Source organism: Zalophus californianus, chromosome 5 (genome assembly GCF_009762305.2).
Source record: "Zalophus californianus isolate mZalCal1 chromosome 5, mZalCal1.pri.v2, whole genome shotgun sequence".
Classification (NCBI taxonomy): domain Eukaryota; kingdom Metazoa; phylum Chordata; class Mammalia; order Carnivora; family Otariidae; genus Zalophus; species Zalophus californianus.
The window spans coordinates 48,829,470-48,848,811 of NC_045599.1; the positions used below are offsets into that span (position 1 = coordinate 48,829,470).

The window sequence follows — 19,342 nt, forward strand, 5'->3', positions numbered from 1 at the left end:
TAGTTTTTATGTTAAAGATTATTTAACTCCCAAGATTTGAGAGAAAACAAACTTTTCCAATTTATAAAGTAGCTGAGGTGTTAAAATGTACATATTAAATGCTCTATGAAGTAATGCATGACATGCAGAACCTACTCTGTTAGAGAACTAGGGTCCAAGCCAGACATTACTACTGTCAAGGGCCTTAAAAAATGTCTGTCTGTATGTTTATTCTAGTGTAAGTAAAACTGTACTGATTTACCATAAAAGAAACTGCTTCTTAATTCTTTTGATCAATTTCTTTAACCAGTCAGTTGTTAAAAGAGTTGATACTAAAAACTCATAGGTGGCTGATGAGGGTTGTGAAAGACCTGAAGGAATTTTCAGCATCATAAGTGAGTATATAAATCATATTAGTAACTTTATTTTGTAGCCATGGCAATGATATTTTGAGAATACAAATATTTAAGCTCCAAATTCATATATACGAAGACAAAATATATATGTAAAGAATTTAGAAATCATCCAATTAAAAGCCTGGCTGACGTTTTAAACTCAAAATTCTAGATAGAACACATAAAAGGGAGGGTGGCTATTATTTATTTATACCTTAATTTGCTCCAAAAAAAAAAAGATGGCTGAGTATCAACTTTATTTTTGATTCATGACTTCATTTTACTGAAACAACTGAGTATCTAATTCCCATTAAGAAAAAAATTAGTGTCATATTAATTGGACAACACACAAAAAATAAAATTTTATAATCCATCCTGGATTCATAGTCCCACTTTTAAAAAACAGTGATGTTAAAAAATACCTTTTCCTTTTTTTTTTCAACTTGATTTTCTCTTTGCTTTTTGCTTTTTTCTTCTCCTCTTCTTCATTTACTCCTGTGTGTAGAGGGAAAAGAATCAGGATACCATGAATCTACATACTAATATGGTATATATACATTTTTTTTATTTCAGTTGTTGGCGATGAATTTCATTGGTTAGGATATTGCGCTTTTCTTGTAACAATTTCTCCTTTCTTGATGGTTTTTTTAAATTGAGGTATCATTGACATATAACATTATATTACTTTCAGGCGTACAACATAATGGTTTGATATTTGTATACATTGCAAAATAATCACTTTAAGTATAGTTAACATCTATCACCATGTTACATAGTTACCCAAAATTTTTTTTCTTGTGATGAGAACTCTTAAGATCTACTCTCCTAGCAATTTTCAAATATACAATACGGTACAATTAATTATAGTCAACATACTGTACATTACATCCCCATGACTTAATTTATTTTATAACTGGAAGTTTATACCTTTTGACCACCCTTATCACCTGCCTCTAACAACCACAAATCTCTGTATCTATGAGCTTGGCTTTTTTGTTTATTTTTTAGGTCTCACATATAAGTCAAATCAGACAGTGTTTGTCTTTCTCTGACTTATTTCACTTAGCTTAATACCGTTACGGTCCATTGATTATTTTTATTTATTAAGAAGCTTATAAAAATATTATATGCTCTTTATAAAAATTTCAATCACTGCTAGGTACATTACGTAAAAAATTCATGTACTCCATGATTAATTCCTATAGTGAATCAATATCAACAATTTGGTGGGTAGCATTTCAGGTCTTAAAAAACAAAACAATACAATCAGATACAGTTTTTCTTTCCTTCTTTCTCTCCCTCTCTCTCTTTCTTTCTAAGTAGATGCCATGCCCAACATGGGCATGAACTCACAACCCTGAGATCAAGAGGGTTGATCTCGTGTGCTCTACTGACTCAGCCAGCCAGGTGCCCTTTGAATACAGCTTTTTAAAATTTTCTTTCTCAGACAAACTTAGTTAGCATCATGGGATTCTAGGTTCATGATGTCAGGATCCCAGGACAATAACAACAGATCTGATATTTATGTCATTGGTGTCCCTGAAGGAAAGAATATATACTATTCTCTAACTTGTTTCTAAAATATGCAATTTGGTGTGTTTTCTTCTAAGCTTGCTCTCTAATAACCAAATATACACATACAAGTACTTACGTAAAATGGTTATGTATAAGTCCCAAGTTTTTCCTCTCTTTTGAAAGATGGATATATGATATTTTATATGGTATACAAATACAGTGGCATATATAATATTTTGCAACTTATTTCACCTTTGTCAAAAATCAGTTGGACAGGAAAAAAAATCAATTAGACTTCTGCTTCTGGGATGATGAAGTAAGTGTACTTTTCCTATTCCTCCCGGTAAGTTCAACTAAAAATACCAGACATTATAAAAACAAACATAAAAAACTGAAAAGTAGAAATAAGACAAGCTAAAGATCTTGAAACCCAGAGAATGACACAGTAGTGAGTTCCTTGGAATTCTTGCTTCCTATAGCCCAGACCTGGAGCTGAAGAAGCAGGCAACCTGGCAATGTCAACAGGTACAGACAAAAATCCCCCAACAAAAGCCTGCTTTCTTTAGCCAAAGGACCAAAACAGGGACAGCCTAGGGACAGGTAGCTGGCAGATAATAACTGCCCTTACTGAAGTCAACCACCACAGAAAAACTGGCACCACCCCCGCCCATGTCAGCAGAGGGTAGGTGGGGAACCTAGACATTCCACCCTTGTAAAGCTGTGATAAGGCACCTCAATTCCCCAGCCTGAGAAGTCTAAGTAGGCGTCCAGGACTTTCATCTCTATTGGCCAGTAAAGAGATCTCCACTAATAGTGTCAATGGAGACCATTTAGGAAGCCTTGACTTCTGCTGCCACCCAGTATTAACGAGGAACCCCTCCCATCTAAAGTGAAGTGTTGTCAGAGGAGATCTAATGAAAGTCAGGGCCTTCATTATCACTCAGTAGTAACAAGACCACTCCCACCATGGGTTACCAGAATAGGGAGCTGGAACTCCCTACCATCATCCAGCAGTAACAAGAAGTCACCACCACTTTGAGTGTTTGTGGAACCTGAGTGGGGAAACAGAACTTCTGTCTCCACCTGGCAGTCACAAGGTAGCATCCCCACTTTTCCTTCTGCGGTGGGTACTAGAGAAAATGAAGTAAAGGAGAAGGTTTAAGAAAAGTCAGAGATTCATAATATAACATAACAAGTTTCAGTTGAAAAGAACTCAGCAAGTCAAGAACCAGGAAGATCTCAAACTGAATGAAAAATTGAAACAATGAATATGACAACACCATAATGAGAGATTATTAAAATAATCTGAAAAAGATTTTAAAGCAGCTGTTATAAAAATGTTTCTATGAAGAATAACGAGATGCTGAAAACAAATGAAAAAATATGAAAGCCCCAAAGAAACTGAAAATCCAAAGAAGAACAAAATAGAAATTTTAGAACTAAAAATACAATAAATGGAATTAAAATACTCAGTGGATGGGCTCAATAGCAGAATGTCAAGCACTGAAGAAAAATATCACTGAATGGGAGAACAGAACAACAGAAATCACCCAATCTGAGCAATGCAAAGGAAACAGATTTAAAGAGAAGAGACTCGGGAATCTGGGGGACAGTAACAAAAGATACAATATTTATGTCACTTCGAGTCCTGGAAGGAGAGTATAAAGAAGGAGGGGCTTTAAAAGTACTTAAAAAAATAATAGCTGAAAACTTCCCAAATTTGGCAAGGGACATAAACTTAAAGACTCAAGATGCTGAGTGGAATCCCAAACAGGATAAACCCAAAGAAATCCATATCAAGACATATGACAATTTAACCTGTGAAAACTAATGAAAAAAGATCTTGAAAGTAGCCAGAGAAAAATAATACATTACTTATGTGAGTGAAACAATTAGAATGGAAGCAGATTTCTTATTAGAAAGCATGGAAGCCAGAAGTAAGGGGCGCAGCATTTTTTAAGTGCTGAAAGAAATGTCAACCTGGAATCCTCTACCCAGTAAAAATATCCTTCAGGAATGAAGGAGAAATCAAGACATACTCAGACAAAGAAAAAGTAAAAGAATGTGTTACCAGCAGATAGACCCTAAAAGAATGGCTAAAGGAAGTTCTCTAAATGGAAAGGAAATGATAAAAGAAGGAACGCTGGAACATTGAGAAGAAAGAACATAGTAAGCAAAAACATGAGTACAATAAGCTTCCCTTTTCTTGAGTTCCTAAATTACGTTTGATGGTGGAAGCAAAAACTGTACCACTGTCTCATATGGTTCTAAATGTATGTAGAGAACATATTTAAGACAATGGTATTATAAAGGGGAGAAGTTAAAGGGAAATAAAGGGAGGCATGGTTTCTACTCTTCACTTGAATTGGTAAGATGACAACACCAGTAGACTGTGACTAATTATGTATATATAAAACCTAGAGCACCCACCAAAAATTGCTATACAAACACCATAGAAAAATTTAAAAACACTATGGACATAGTCAAAGACACTTACAGATAAATCAAAATGCACTTCTAAAGTGTTCACGGGACACTACGGCTAAGTCCAAGCACTGGAGGTAATCCTAAAAGATATCCAAGCAACCACAGAAAGGCAGGAAAAAAGAAACAAGAATGAAAAACAGAGAGAGTCAACAGAAAACAAATAATAAAATGGCAGGATTAGCCCTAACATTTAAATAATTAATGTAAAAAAAGATACCAATTAAAAGAAATTGGCAGAATGGATTGAAAAATATGATCCATCCATCCACAGTCTACAAGACTCCCACATCAGACTCCCTGCTCAGCGGGGAGTCTGCTTCTCCCTCTGACCCTCCCCCCTCTCATGCTCTCTCTCTCTCTCTCATTCTCTCTCTCAAATAAATAAAATCTTTATAAAAAAAAAGACTCCCACCTCAATTAAAATGACATAGACACACTGAAAATAAAAGGATAGAAATGATACATCAAACAAACATTATCAAAGAAAAGCCAGAGTAGCTGTATTAATAGCAGGTAAAACAGACATCAGAACAAAGAAAATTACCAGTGTGAGAAAGAGGCATAATATAATTTGCAACGACGTGGATGGAACTGGAGGGTGTTATGCTGAGTGAAATAAGTCAATCAGAGAAAGACATGTATCACATGACCTCACTGATATGAGGAATTCTTAATCTCAGGAAACAAACTGAGTGTTACTGGAGTGGTTGGGGGTGGGAGGGATGGGGTGGCTGGGTGATAGACAATGGGGAGGGTATGCGCTACGGTGAGCACTGTGAATTGTGCAAGACTCTTGAATCACAGATCTGTACTTCTGAAACAAATAACGCAACATATTTTAAGAAAAAAAAAAGAAGATAGCAGGAGAGGAAGAAAAGGGGAGTAAGTCAGAGGGGGAGATGAACCATGAGAGATGACGGACTCTGAAAAACAAACTGAGGGTTCTAGAGGGGAGGGGGTAGGGGATGGGTTAGCCTGGTGATGGGTATTGAGGAGGGCACGTTCTGCATGGAGCACTGGGTGTTATGAACAAACAATGAATCATGGAACACTGCACCAAAAAACTAATGATGTAATATATGGTGATTAACATAACAATAAAAAATTAAAAAAAAAAAAGAAAGAGGCATAATATAATAAAAGTTTCAACTCACCAACAAGACATATCCTAAATGTGTATGCACCAAATAACAACTAAAAATATATGAACCAAAAACTGATAGACCTGAAAGGAGAAGCAGACAAATCTACAATGGTAGAGACTTTAACCTCTCACTCTCAACAATTAATAGACACCATACACAAAGTCAGCAAGAATAGAGAAGAGCTCAACAATACCATCAATCAACAGAATCTAAACAATATTTAAAAAACACTCAGCCCAAGATAGAATATACCTTGGGTCATAAAGCGATTCTTAACAAACTTAAAAGAACTGAACATATACGAAGTTATGTCTCTGTTCATAATGGATTCAAATAAGAGATCAGTAAAAGAAAGAAAACAACACTTAAAAGTAATCCATGAGGCAAAGAAGTCTCAAGGAAAACAAAACACACTGAACTGAATGAAAGTGAAATACATAAAAATTTGTGGAACACAGTAAAGCAGTCCTGACAGGAAAATTTATAGCACTAAATGCTTACAAGAGAAATGAAGAGAAGTCTCAAATTAATAATACCTAAGCTTGAATCTTAAGGGGAGAAAGCTAAATAAACGCAAAGCAAGTAGAAGGAAGAAAACAATAAAAGAAAATAATAAAGCACAAGAATTAATGAAATTGAAAACAAAAAAAATTAGAGAAAAAGAATAAAACAAGGAGCTAGATCAATAAACCTGACAAATCTCTAGCAAAATGTGAAAGAAAAAAAGACACAAATTAATAGTGTCAGGAATGAAAAAAAGGTATATCAGCGTGGACCTTGTATACATCAAAAGGATAAGTGAAATAAATCTGACAACTTAGACAACATGGACCCCTTTCTCAAAAAACAAACTGCCACAACTCATCTCACATGAAATAGATTATTTCAATAACCCTTTAACTATTGAGGAAATCGAATTTGTAATTTTAAAACTCCCAAAAAGAAATCTTCAGGCCCAGATAACTTCACTGAAGAAGTCTACCAAACATTTAAAGAAAAATTAACACCACTCTAATACAAATCTTATGCAATCTTTCCAAAAAATAGAAGAGAATGAAATCTCAATATTCTATGTCACTGTTACTCTGATACCAAAATCAGACTAAAATAGTACAAAACAAGAAAACTACAGACCAACATGATTCATGAATATAGATGGAAAAATCCTTAACAAAATATTAGCAAATAGAACTCAGGGATGCAAGGCTGGTTCAGTTTTCAAAAATCAATAATATAATCTACCATATTAACAAGCTAAGGAAAAATCATAATATCATACTGATCAATGCAGAAAATACTTTTAGCAAAATCTGACAATGATTTCATAATAAATACTCTAAGCAAAAACAGGAATAGGGACACCTAGGTGGCTCAGTCGTTAAGCGTCTGCCTTCAGTTCAGGTCATGATCCCAGGACATCGGGCTCCCTGCTCGGCGGGAAGCCTGCTTCTCCCTCTCCCACTCCCCCTGCTTGTGTTCCTTTTCTCGCTGTGTCTCTCTCTGTCAAATAAATAAATAAATAAAAATCTTAAAAAAAAAAATCAGTCTACTCAATTTTAAGACTTATATAGCTATGTTAATCAAGACCGTGTGGCAGTGATGGAAGAAAAGACACATAGATCAATGAAACAGAAGACAATTTAGAAACAGACACAAATATGACCAACTGATATTTGGCAAAAACGCAAGAGCAATTCAATGGAGGAAAGATAGCTTTCCAACAAAGAGTGCTGGAACAATTGGTTATCTTTAAGCAAAAGACTAAAACTTGGCTTAAGTCTCTCATACAAAAATCAACTCAAAAAGGATCATAGACTTAAATACTATTTTACAATAAAAAGAAACAAACTATTGAAATATGCAGCAACCTGAGTGCATCTCCAGAGAATTACAGCTAGTGGAAAAAGCCATCTAAAAAGATTATATGCTATATGAATCCATTTATGAAACATTTTTGAAATTTTATTATAGAAATGGCAAATTTTTGGTTGCCAGAAATTAAGAACATAGTAAGGACAAGAGAGAAGTGGGTGTGGCTTTTAAAAAGGCGATATGAGTGACCCTTGTGGTGCCAGAAATATTCTTTATCTTGACTCTATCAATGTCAGAATCCTGGTTGTGATATTGTACAACAATTTTGGAAGATGTTACCATTGAGGGAAACTGCATAAAGGGTACAAAGTACTCTCTGTATTATCACTTACAGCTGCATGTAAATCTATAATTCTTTGAAAATAAAAGTTTAAAAAAATCAATTGGCCATAAATGTATGGGTCTGTTCTATTCCATGGATCTATCCTTACATCAATACAACACTGCCTTAATTACTTGTAGCTTTACACTAAGCCCTGAAATTAGGTTGTGCTAGTGCTCCAACTTTATTACTCTTTTTCAAAGTATTTTAGCTATTCTATGTTCTTTACATTTCCACAAGACCTTTAAAAGTGGCTCTAAAACAGTCTGCTAGAATTTTGATTGTGATCAGTTTGAATCTATAAATCAGGTTGGGGAGAACTCACATCTTTTTTTTTTTAATTCAATTAGCCAACATACAGTAGTACATCATTAGTTTTCAATGTACCGTTCAATGAGTGAACAGACATCTTAAAAAGACTGAATCTTTTATTCCAAGCATATGGTCTTTTGATTCATTCATTTCTTTAATTTCCCTCAGCAATGTTCTGTATGTTCCAGACTTGCACATTTTCTGTCAATTTATCCCTAAGTATTTCACATTTTTAATGCTGTTATAAAAGGTATTTTTAAAATTTCAGTTTTTGATTTATTGTCACAATACAGAAATACAGTTGATTTTTTGCCCATTGGTCAATCTTGTATTCTACAACTTTGATGAACTTAGTTCTTAGGTTATTAGTTTCTACAAGTTTTTTTGGTAGATTCTATGGGATTTCTATATAGAGGACAAAGTCATCAGTAAATAGTTTTTACTCCTTCCTTTCCAATCTGGATGCCTTTGATTTTTCTTGTCTTATTGTGTGGCTGGACTTTCCACTACAATGTTGAATAGAAGTGGTAGGAGTGGACATCTTTGCTTTGTTTCTTATGTTATAGAAACATTCAGTCTTTCATCATTAGGTATTATGTAATCTTCCAGCTTTTTATAGATGTCCTTTATCAAGTTGATAAAGTTCCCTTCTTTTCTTAGTTTGCTGAGTATTTTTATCAAAAATGGACAGTGAACTTCCTCATAAAATTTCTTAAAATACTGTAATTATCATATAGGTATTCTTTTTTAAAGAGCTATTAAAAATGGTGAATTACCTTGGCTGGGTTTGAACTGAAACAAATCTTATACTACTGGGATAAACACCAGTTGGTCATAACATCCTTTTCACATATTGTTGGATTTGGTTTGCTAAAATTCTTTTAATTGCTTAAACTTCTGTTTGTGCCTGTATCTGTAGGAGTCTCTACTTGTAGTGTTATTAGGGAAATGCTGGTCTTATAAACTGAATTGGAAAGTACTCCCTCCTCTTCAATTTTTAAGATTTTATGTAGAAATGGTTTTATTTCTCCTTCAACATCTGGTAGAAGTAAGATAGAAGCCATTCAGCTTTGGAGTTTTCTTTGTTGGAAGTTTTTAAACTAAACATTTAACTTCTTTAATAGATGTAAGCCATTCAGTTTATTTCTTCTTCAAAGAGTTTTTGGTAAATTGTATGTTTCAAGTAATTGTCCATTCCACCTAAGTTGTCCAATTTATTGGCATAGGTTTTTCACGATATTCCCCTTATTGTAATACCTGTATAATTTGTACTATCGTCACTTCTTTCACTTCTGATACTGGGGTTTTTTTGTTTGTTTGTTTTCATTTTTACCTGATCAGTTTGGAGAGCAACTTTTCAATTTTATAGATCTTCTCAAAGGACCAGCTTTTGGTTTTACTAATTTCCTCTTTTGTTTTCCTATTTTCCATTTCAGTGATTTCATCTCTGATCTTTTTTATTTTCTTTCTTCTTACTTTGGGTTTCATTACTCTTCTTTTTCTAGTGTTTAAGGCAGAGGTTAAGTTGTAAATATGAGACATTTCTTCTTTTCTAATACAGGAATTTAGTGCTGTAAATTTGCCTTTAAGTACTGCTTTAAGAGCATCCCATAAATATTACATTATGTTTTTGTTCATTCAGTTCACGACACTTTCTAATTTCCTTTTGCCTTTTTTCTTTGACCCAATGGGTTATTTAGAAGTATGTTAGATTACATATATTGGGGAATTTTTTAGGAAGGTGTTACTAAAGTCCTAATTTAATTCCCTTGTGGCTAGAGAACATATTTTGCATAATGTGAATCCTTGAAAATGTATTAAGATTTGTTTTATAGCATATAATAAGGTTATCTAGGTAAATGTTCTTTGCGCTCTTGAAAACAAATGTGTATTCTGCTCTTGTTGAGAGATGTGTTCTATAAATATTGAATGGGTCAAGTTGGTTGGCAGTGTTACTCAAGTCTTATATATCCTTTCTGATTTACTGTCTACTGGTTCCATCAATTACTGAGAGAGGAATGCTGAAATCTCCAACTATAATTGTGGATTTATTTATCCATAAGGATTTTCCCTGGTAATTCTAGCAGTTTGTCTCATACAGTTTGAATTTGTTATTAGGTGCATCACCACTTAGTATTCATAAACACTTACTTTTCATATGTCCTCTGCACTAACACTTTTATCATTATAAAGAAACCCTCTTTATCCCTAGTAATATTCTTTGTTTTGAAACAGACTTGATCTGACATTAAAATAGTCATTTTAGCTTTTTCTTGAGCAGATTTTTTTTGTATCTGTAAGTTCAGAATGACTACCGTAAACATGCCCTTCCCCCAAAGTTATAAGAAACTAAGCAAATAAGTAGCGATGGGAAAAATAACCACTTCCATTTAGGAATGATGGGTAAGGAGTCCAGTGACTCAGTTATATGGAGAAATTAGTTCTAATAAAACAAAATAATTCTAGAATTCAAGACATCTTTTTTCCTGGCTACTACCCTTAGGAACTAGCAGTATTGACAATAATAGTATATGAGAATACAAGCACTGAAGATAAAGTTTGATTTAGACGGTTGACTGTTTCTATACTACCACTCTTAAAATGATTCCACCTCTATTTACTGAAGTGTCTTCTGAGACAGGATGTTGAAATGTGATAGGCATAAGGAAAAGGATCTGAGTTTTTTCAAAACAGTATTTTTCTTGGAAAATAATACAATCAACCTTTGGAGTACAAAACTGAAGGCAAAAAAACCCTATGTACTTTACCACTTAAATTTTCTATGTTCAGCAAGAGTGGTAGTCTCTTGTGTAGCATACAGCAGTCAGAGGATATGATCCAGTGCTTAGAGATAACTTTGGGATATAACAAGAACCATCCTAGTAGTACCAGCAGAGTCAGCCAATAGATCTTTGCATATGTCACCAGGTTTGTAGCTACTCCAGTTGCTTTTAAATACCTGATTAAGTTGTTTCAAACCTAGATCCATTCATCGAAATTTCCATTCACTTGTGGGCCTTCTAATCAACTACTTAGCAAATATCTTTTGTAACTTTCTTATGAAAAGTACATTTTGAGCCAAATACAGGTTTTATTCCAATTATGCCATGGATTCATTTAAGCCACATCTTTATGAAGCTTGAAACCACCACTTGGAGTCATTCACTTGAATCTGATTCTAGCAGTTACTAAAGGGAACAAAAGACACAATTATGGTAACACGCAAATACCTGATTTTGGCATTTTCTCCTGGGCAGCATTCAGAATCAACCATCTTTAAATAATATCAAGTATGAATTTAACATAAAACTTTCTTAAACGAACAAAACCAAACCAAAACATCAAACTAAGCCCAAACCCCCAAATTTGTCAAAATACATTTCTTTTCTGGACTAAACTAAAAGAATATCATAAAATATTAAGGGATGAGATATGAGAAGAGGACTACCTCCTGGTTACAGGTAAATAGCTGATTAGTGTTTAATAACACTAGGTAAAATAGAATGAGAAAAAAAATCCATACTCTTGAATTTCTTGGGTACTTTGTAAAGAGTAAAATCCTTTTACGTTGGCTTTCTGCACACTATAATATAAATAGGACTTCAGATATTTGCTACTATCATGTACAATTCCAAAGGCAAGTTTCTTCAGCAAGTTCAAAACACACTATAAAACCTTAATAAGCTTCCTAAAGCATGGTAGTGCCACTAAACAGCAAGCATGTTCACACACGAACACACATAGTGAGTCAATAAGATCATATAATCCTCGTTATGTATGGACTAGTCAATCTTTCCCTGTTCACAACACTTGTAATACAATTTTATAAGGCTGCATGGGTCCCAGGTTGTTGTACTATAAGACAACAATGCTTGTTCCCAACCATGTCAAGTCCTGCTCTCACATTTTCTAATTCGTGTCAAAAATTCCTTAAATACACAGAAAAACATACCATATAATAGAAACAAATGTAGACAGAAGCAAAAAAGACCATAACTTGTACAAAAATAAGTTTTGAGTTTTATTTGGTGACATTTAGCTCTCTTCCCCTTCATGTCTCTATTTCATAAAAGCAGAACAACTAATTAACATAAATACACCAAAAATTCTTTGCTTTCTCCTGGTTCACTATTTTTATTGTCATTAAAAAAATCCCCCCAGTTGGTGGGAATGCAAGTTGGTGCAACCACTCTGGAAAACAGTATGGAGGGTCCTCAAACAGTTGAAAATAGAGCTACCATACAATCCAGCAATTGCACTACTGGGTATTTACCACAAAGATACAAATGTAGGGATCCGAAGGGGTACGTGCACCCCCAACGTTTATAGCAGCAATGTCCACAATAGCCAAACTGTGGAAAGAGCCAAGATGTCCATCAACAGATGAATGGATAAAGAAGATGTGGTATATATACACAATGGAATATTATGCAGCCATCAAAAGGAATGAGATCTTGCCATTTGCAACGACGTGGATGGAACTGGAGGGTGTTATGCTGAGTGAAATAAGTCAATCAGAGAAAGACATGTATCATATGACCTCACTGATATGAGGAATTCTTAATCTCAGGAAACAAACGGAGGGTTGCTGGAGTGGTGGGGGGGTGGGAGGGATGGGGTGGCTGGGTGATAAGACATTGGGGAGGGTATGTGCTATGGCGAGTGCTGTGAATTGTGCAAGACTGCTGAATCACAGATCTGTACCTCTGAAACAAATAATGCAATATATGTTAAGAAAAAAAAAAGAAGAAGAAGATAGCAGGAGGGGAAGAATGAAGGGGGGAAATCGGAGGGGGAGACCAACCATGAGAGACGATGGACTCTGTAAAACAAACTGAGGGTTCTGGAGGGGAGGGGGTGGGGGGATGGGTTAGCCTGGTAATGGGTATTAAAGAGGGCACGTTCTACGTGGAGCACTGGGTGTTATGCACAAACAATGAATCATGGAACACTACATCCAAAACTAATGATGTAATGTATGGTGATTAACATAACAATAAAACTTAAAAAAAAAAGATTTGTAGTACCATTCCAGCCTAAACAGGAAAAAAAAAAAAAGAAAAATCCCCCCAAACCATAACTTATTCAAGAGAGTTGATACAAGAGCTCCCCACCTCTAAGAATCAAGGAAGGATTCAGGAGCCCTCAGTACCACTAATGGCTATGGCATGAGAACTCACACTCAAGTCAGTGTTCTACCCTCACGCCATCAGAGATCCTAAGCAGTATCACAAAGTTATCAATGGAACTAAGAACTACAACGTCTATACTCCTTTCCTCCCTGTATTTAGGAACCAGTTTATTGTCTGAGTAGGCAGTCACTGGGCTTCCACTAGATGACCATGAAATAAATATGGATCCCTTTTATAACACTTTTTGTAATCTGCATGATATCCTGAAATAAGCACTCTCCTGAGTGGGAGACTTGGAAACAAGTTCTGAGCCTTTAAGTGACCGCAGGCAAGTGTATCTTTTTAAGGGGGGAAAAAAAAGTCTATATTGAGTCAGTCATTCTCAAGGTGTGGTTAAGGGAAAGCTGATTCTAACAAGGAAGTTTTACCAACTACTCCCTATCCTGGTGTATGGTATGTTAACTCCCTCCCTTTCCTGCCAGGGAAAGATCTGTCCCAGGTTTTCTTACTGAAAAATCACCTCTAGACTAAACCACTATTCATGATGAGAGTGTACTTTATCCTTCGAGATCGATGTGGTGAGGGGAAAAAAGATGAAGAACCAATAGACTGGGTGATCTCTAAGGTAGGAGAGCACCACACCGTAAACAGTATAAGACTAGTAGTTAAGAAACACGGACCACAGTGCTGGTTTCATGGTGGCAAGTTAGTGACCTGGGGAGTCATCTGTCTTCAGTTCCTTTTCTGTAAAACTAGGTTTAAATTATGCGTTCTTTAACAGCCTCACTAATACTAGAGTTTTTGTTTTGGTTTGGTTTGGGTTTTCTCGGTTTTCTTGTTTTTTTGTTTTTAGATAGGGCAGTGGAGATGGATGGGCTGGAAACTGTCCCTGTGGAATTGACAATCTTAGGCTTTCTCTCCTAGAATCTTCACTTTGCTCTTTCAGCCTAGTCTCTGTTACTGGTGTGGCTGTCTTCCTGAGATCTCCTCTACAAATGCCCTAGAGACTCCTTTCATATCTTCTCTACTTCCTAAAAGTCTTCCTTCTAAGGGTCTACTCCCTTACTTTGGTAGAAACCTCTGGAATCAGTGCTCTAAGAAAGAGTATGTGAGAGGTGATTTTTTTTTTTATTTTGAATGTCTGCCAAGATCTTTATCTCACACTTGGTTGATAATTTGGTTGGGTATATCATTCTAATTTGGATATAATTTTCCTTCAAAAATTTGAAAGCATTATCCACATCTACTAGATTCCAGTATTTTTTTACAGAACAAAGTTATTCTGACTCTTGATCTTTTGCCTATGATCTGTTTTATCCCTGACTCTGGAAGTTTGAATTATATTCTCCTTGTTTCCTATGATACAAAGTTTTATAACAATGTGCCTTTGTGTGGGTCTATTTCTAACACTGTGCTTAGTACTTATTGAACACTTTCATCTGGAAACTAATGTCCTTCAGTTCTTGGAAATTCCTTGTTTTCTCCTTCTAGGGCTCATCTGAATGAAGTGTTTCCTATACTGATTCTTTGTCTTACCTTTTTTTTCCTTCTCTTGTTTTGCTTGTTAGATTTCTTTAACTTTAGCTTCCAGCTCTATCAAGTTTTGAATGTCTACTTCTTTTTTAATTCCAAAAGTTCTTTTGTTTTGTTCTTTTTTATAGTATCTTATTCTTGTTTCATGGGTGCTGTAGCATATCTTTCTATAAAACTGGGCATTAATGATTTCTGTTTTCTTCTCCCTGCACAGAACTCTGTATCCTTCAAGTTGTTCCATCGGTTGGTTGGTTTTGGTATCTATATTTCACATGAGAGTCTTTCTTCAGAAATTTAGTGCTCCCTGATTGTCTAAAAAAGCTCACATGACGTTTTGAGCAAGTGAAAACTTCTAAATCTTAACTTTGCTGGTAATGTGGCTATGTTGTGTCCTTGAAGAATCCTTGAGGTTGGTATCTTTACTTCTGTCTTTCTTCTTAGACCAGTCAGATCTCCCAGAGATAAATCTTCAAATCTTCTGCCTGAGTGATATAAGTCTGGGAACCAAACAGATGAAGATGTCTGGAAGGTTCTCGCCATTCTCTGTACTTTAACTTACTGTTTTCATTTGTGTTTGGTATGTCCCAATTCAAAGACTCTTTGTTTTACCCTGTCTAGAAAACAGACGTAGTAGCCTGCTGAGGTGATGGATGGAAGCCACCTGGCTTCACAGAGTAGGCAAAGGGAATTGAAGGGGATTTACGTCAGATATTTAACCTCTGTTTTTAGCTTTACAGATGTCCTCACAGAGGTACCTAAGGATACTCATTACCAAGTCTTTGGTGAGTTTTAAAGTGTATACTCTCAGGTTACTCCTCAGACTTCCTACTATTAAAGGATTGAGCTTTCTCAAGTGTGCAATCCATTATCCCTAAACCCATCTGCTTTTTAAATTTTTGTTACTATTGCTTCCTATCTTGTTTTTCTTGTCTTTGTGGGTTTATGTTTTTTTTAAAAAATTCTTCCACTTGGGCGCCTGGGTGGCTCAGTTGGTTAAGCGACTGCCTTCGGCTCAGGTCATGATCCTGGAGTCCTGGGATCGAGTCCCACGTCGGGCTCCCTGCTCAGCGGGGAGTCTGCTTCTCTCTCTGACCCTCTTCCCTCTCGTGTTCTCTGTCTCTCATTCTCTCTCTCTCAAATAAATAAATAAAATATTTTTAAAAAAATTCTTCCACTATCATTTCAGTGGTGTTTCAGTAGCTAATAAAATCAAGTACGTACACCCAAGCAGCTATCTTTACTTGAAGCTGTATATACTCATATGTAATGTAAGTCTTGTTTGCCCTTTTTACGACTCTCTTCCGCTTGCCTTCTCAGCCTGTCCTACTACACTGGCATTTGACTTCATTTACCTTCACTAGATGGAATATGGAAAGCTTAAAAAGTTTTAAAGTGTATACGGTTTATTCTCTGATGAGCTAAAATAAGATTTAAACTTTTTTGTATCTCTCTCATTCCATGCCTAAACCCATACTCAAACAAGTTACATTTTTATTGTGTGTGACATCGACCATATGGCATTTTGAAGTTTACCAAGTATTTTCACATACAGCATTACATTTTATCCCTAAAAGCCCCATTGCAAGGATAGGCTATTTTATACACACGATGGGAAAAAAATAGTTAAACAATAGGTATGCAATCTTCTCTTTCTTTGAGGAGAGAGGAGGATGCCCCCAAGAGAGAAAAAAGGTAACTTAGTTAAATCTCTCTGTAAACATGCTAATGACAGACCTCCTGGAAACAAATGAGTGGTATTTGCTAACTAGAGAATTGGGGGGGGGGTGGTGGGGGGGAAGGTGTACTTAAGTAACAGAAATTTATTTTCTCACAGTTCTGAAAGCTAAAGATCCATGATCAAGTTGTTGGCAAGAGAATCCTTATTTGTAGACTGCTTACAGGATGTAGCTGGTTTGTCTAAGATTGTTTATGGTACATAATCCTGGGATCTATGGATGCATGAGGCATGGCTCCCTGGAAAATGTAACTATATGGATTTAAAATTGAGATATTTCATGATTAAATGACTTCTTTTGGGTAAGTAATGAAGAAACCTCATGTTAATCTTGGCCAGAGTGGGTTGTGAAGTAGAAAGAAAATATGTGGAGAGCCATACTGGTGGTCCTAGAACTCTTACAGCTTCCCCTATGCCTCACGATCATGTATATACTTGAAATTACTAGTAAACCTGGCTACTGGTTAGCATCTCTGATTTGAATGAGTGTAACTTGACAAACCTATTCTTTGTGATATCCCACAAAGAAATTAAGGCTCACAGTGGTTAAATGACTTGCTGAAAGTCACATGCTACAAAATGGCCAAACAGGTCTACAAACCAAGTCTTAAAATCAGACTCTTTGTACCATGTGACACATCTTAGTATGATGGAAAAACAACAACAACAAAACCTGCATTGTGCAATCAGAAATAGACCTGCCTCCTGGTTCTAACACTGATTAGCTGTTTGATCTGGGGCAAAGTACCTAGAAATTCAAAGCCTATTTCCTTACCTGTGCAGTACCTCTTACATAAAATACACAAGCTATCTAAACGATAAGTACAATAGAACAATAAACATGACATAAGCATAAGCAGAATGTTTAGAAACATTTTTTTTAAAGATTTTATTTATTTATTTGAGAGAGAGAGAATGAGAGATAGAGAGCACGAGAGAGAAGAGGGTCAGAGGGAGAAGCAGACTCCCTGCTGAGCAGGGAGCCCAATGCGGGACTCGATCCCGGGACTCCAGGATCATGACCTGAGCCGAAGTCAGTCGCTTAACCAACTGAGCCACCCAGGCGCCCTAGAAACATTTTTAAAGGATGGAGGGAAAGAAAAAGCATTACTTACTTTTTTCTTGTAATGCCTGCAATTTATTCAGTTCTTCATTCTCTTCATCACTCTCTTCACTGCTTGTGCTGCTCACATCCAAAACTATATCCCTTTTGGGGTCCACTCGGAGAAAATTACGGCATTCAAATGTCAGGTGACCAGCTAAGTAAAACAAACAAACAAAAATGTGAATGACAAAATAATATATACATTATATATTTTTAGTTTTTTGCCTCATGGTTAAGAAACAAATTATAATTTTAATAATATAATGTTTAAACTTTGATTATTTGATGGGTCATAGTTTGCTTTCCCTGAATGCACCACTCAAGAGAGAGAACTTTTTCCTTTATTCATCAGGGCTTCTAATTTAACAAGCATTTTTGGCTACATCATACTTCATGTATTTTCCCTTTCTATGTACTTAATTACATAGCAACTACATAGCTTTCATCTAATTAAAGGTGTCACTTGAGAGAGAGAGAGAGAGAGCAGAGGGAGGGGCAGAGGGAGAGGGAGAGAGAGAAACTCCAGCAGACTCCTTGCTGAGCCTGACGCAAGGCTCAATCTCATGATCCTGAGATCATAACCTAAACCTAAACCAAGAGTTGGAAGCTCAACCGACTGCGCCACCCAGGGGTGCTCTTCTAAAGAACACTTAAATAAAAATTTCATTCTGAAAAAATAAATTTCATTTTGACATCATTCACCCCTAAAGACTCTCCCCATAATAAAACTATAATAGTTACCTACTTAGTGCATGATACAGCTTTTTAAAAAATCATATAGTACAAATAACACAAAAGTACAGGAAATTATATAGCCAATATATATCCAAGTGCCTATCACCTACATGTTAACATTCTGTCATAGTCACTTAGTTTTTTTTTTTTTAAGGTAAATGTTTGCAGGCGTGTTGCATGCATGTGCGCACACATGCACACAAAGGGGGGGATCTTGCATAATTCCTTGGAACATTGTCATAATCCCATTCTATTCTGTCTTCAGAAGCTGGTATACTACAGTTGGTATTTATCTTTCCAAAACAGCATATTGGATTATTTTATAACATAAACTCAATTATACTTACCTATCAGTCTGCAACTAGTTTTCGCCACTCAGTATTATGTTTTGTACTCATATACACATTCAAATACAAATACACACTAACTCATCAACAATGAAACAAAAAGTTACCTGAAGCATTACATTTGATATTCAAAAACAAACAAAAATAAAAAACAACAATAAACAGTGCTGATTGTAACCACATAATTGATTCCATGACCCACTAATGATTCATCCTAACTCTGTGCTAGGGCTTATTTCTAGTTCTCTCTTACTTTGAGTGTGAAATCCTTTGTATGTTCTACATTTATACAAGAACACCTCTTATTAGAGTCCCAATCTTAGGCAGGACCCTGGGCCTTGATTTTATCTCCTGTACTCTGCCAACCCACGAAAACACAAGTTCATGAACACTGGGTTCAGGAAATATCTTCAAGTCTTACCTCTTTTTTTTTTTAAGATTTTTATTTATTTGACAGACCGAGAGAGAGAGAGAGAGAGAGAGAGACCACACAAGCAGGGGGAGCAGCAGAGGGAGAGGGAGAACCAGGCTCTCTTCTGAGCAGGGAGCCTGACGTGGGGCTTGATCCCAGGACCCTGGGACCATGACCCGAGCCAAAGGCAGACGCTTAACCAAGTGAGCCACCCAGGCGCCCCAAGTCTTACCTCTTTGAATTTCTGCTTTCCTTTGTTTGTTGTCCTCTAATTCCTTATTTCTTCCTAGAACATTACTATAACTAAAATATGTAC

General features: G+C 35.8%; 1 protein-coding gene across 1 annotated transcript in view; it reads right to left on the reverse strand.

Annotated features, from left to right (window-relative positions):
* SREK1IP1 (SREK1 interacting protein 1) overlaps positions 1-19,342 on the reverse strand; it is a 45,149-nt gene that overhangs the window by 6,531 nt on the left and 19,276 nt on the right. Inside the window, exons 3-4 of the mRNA XM_027605260.2 lie at positions 17,543-17,686; positions 797-869 (exon numbers count right to left, since the gene is read on the reverse strand). Coding sequence (XP_027461061.1) covers positions 797-869; positions 17,543-17,686 — 217 coding nt within the window. The remainder of the gene's footprint in view (positions 1-796; positions 870-17,542; positions 17,687-19,342) is intronic.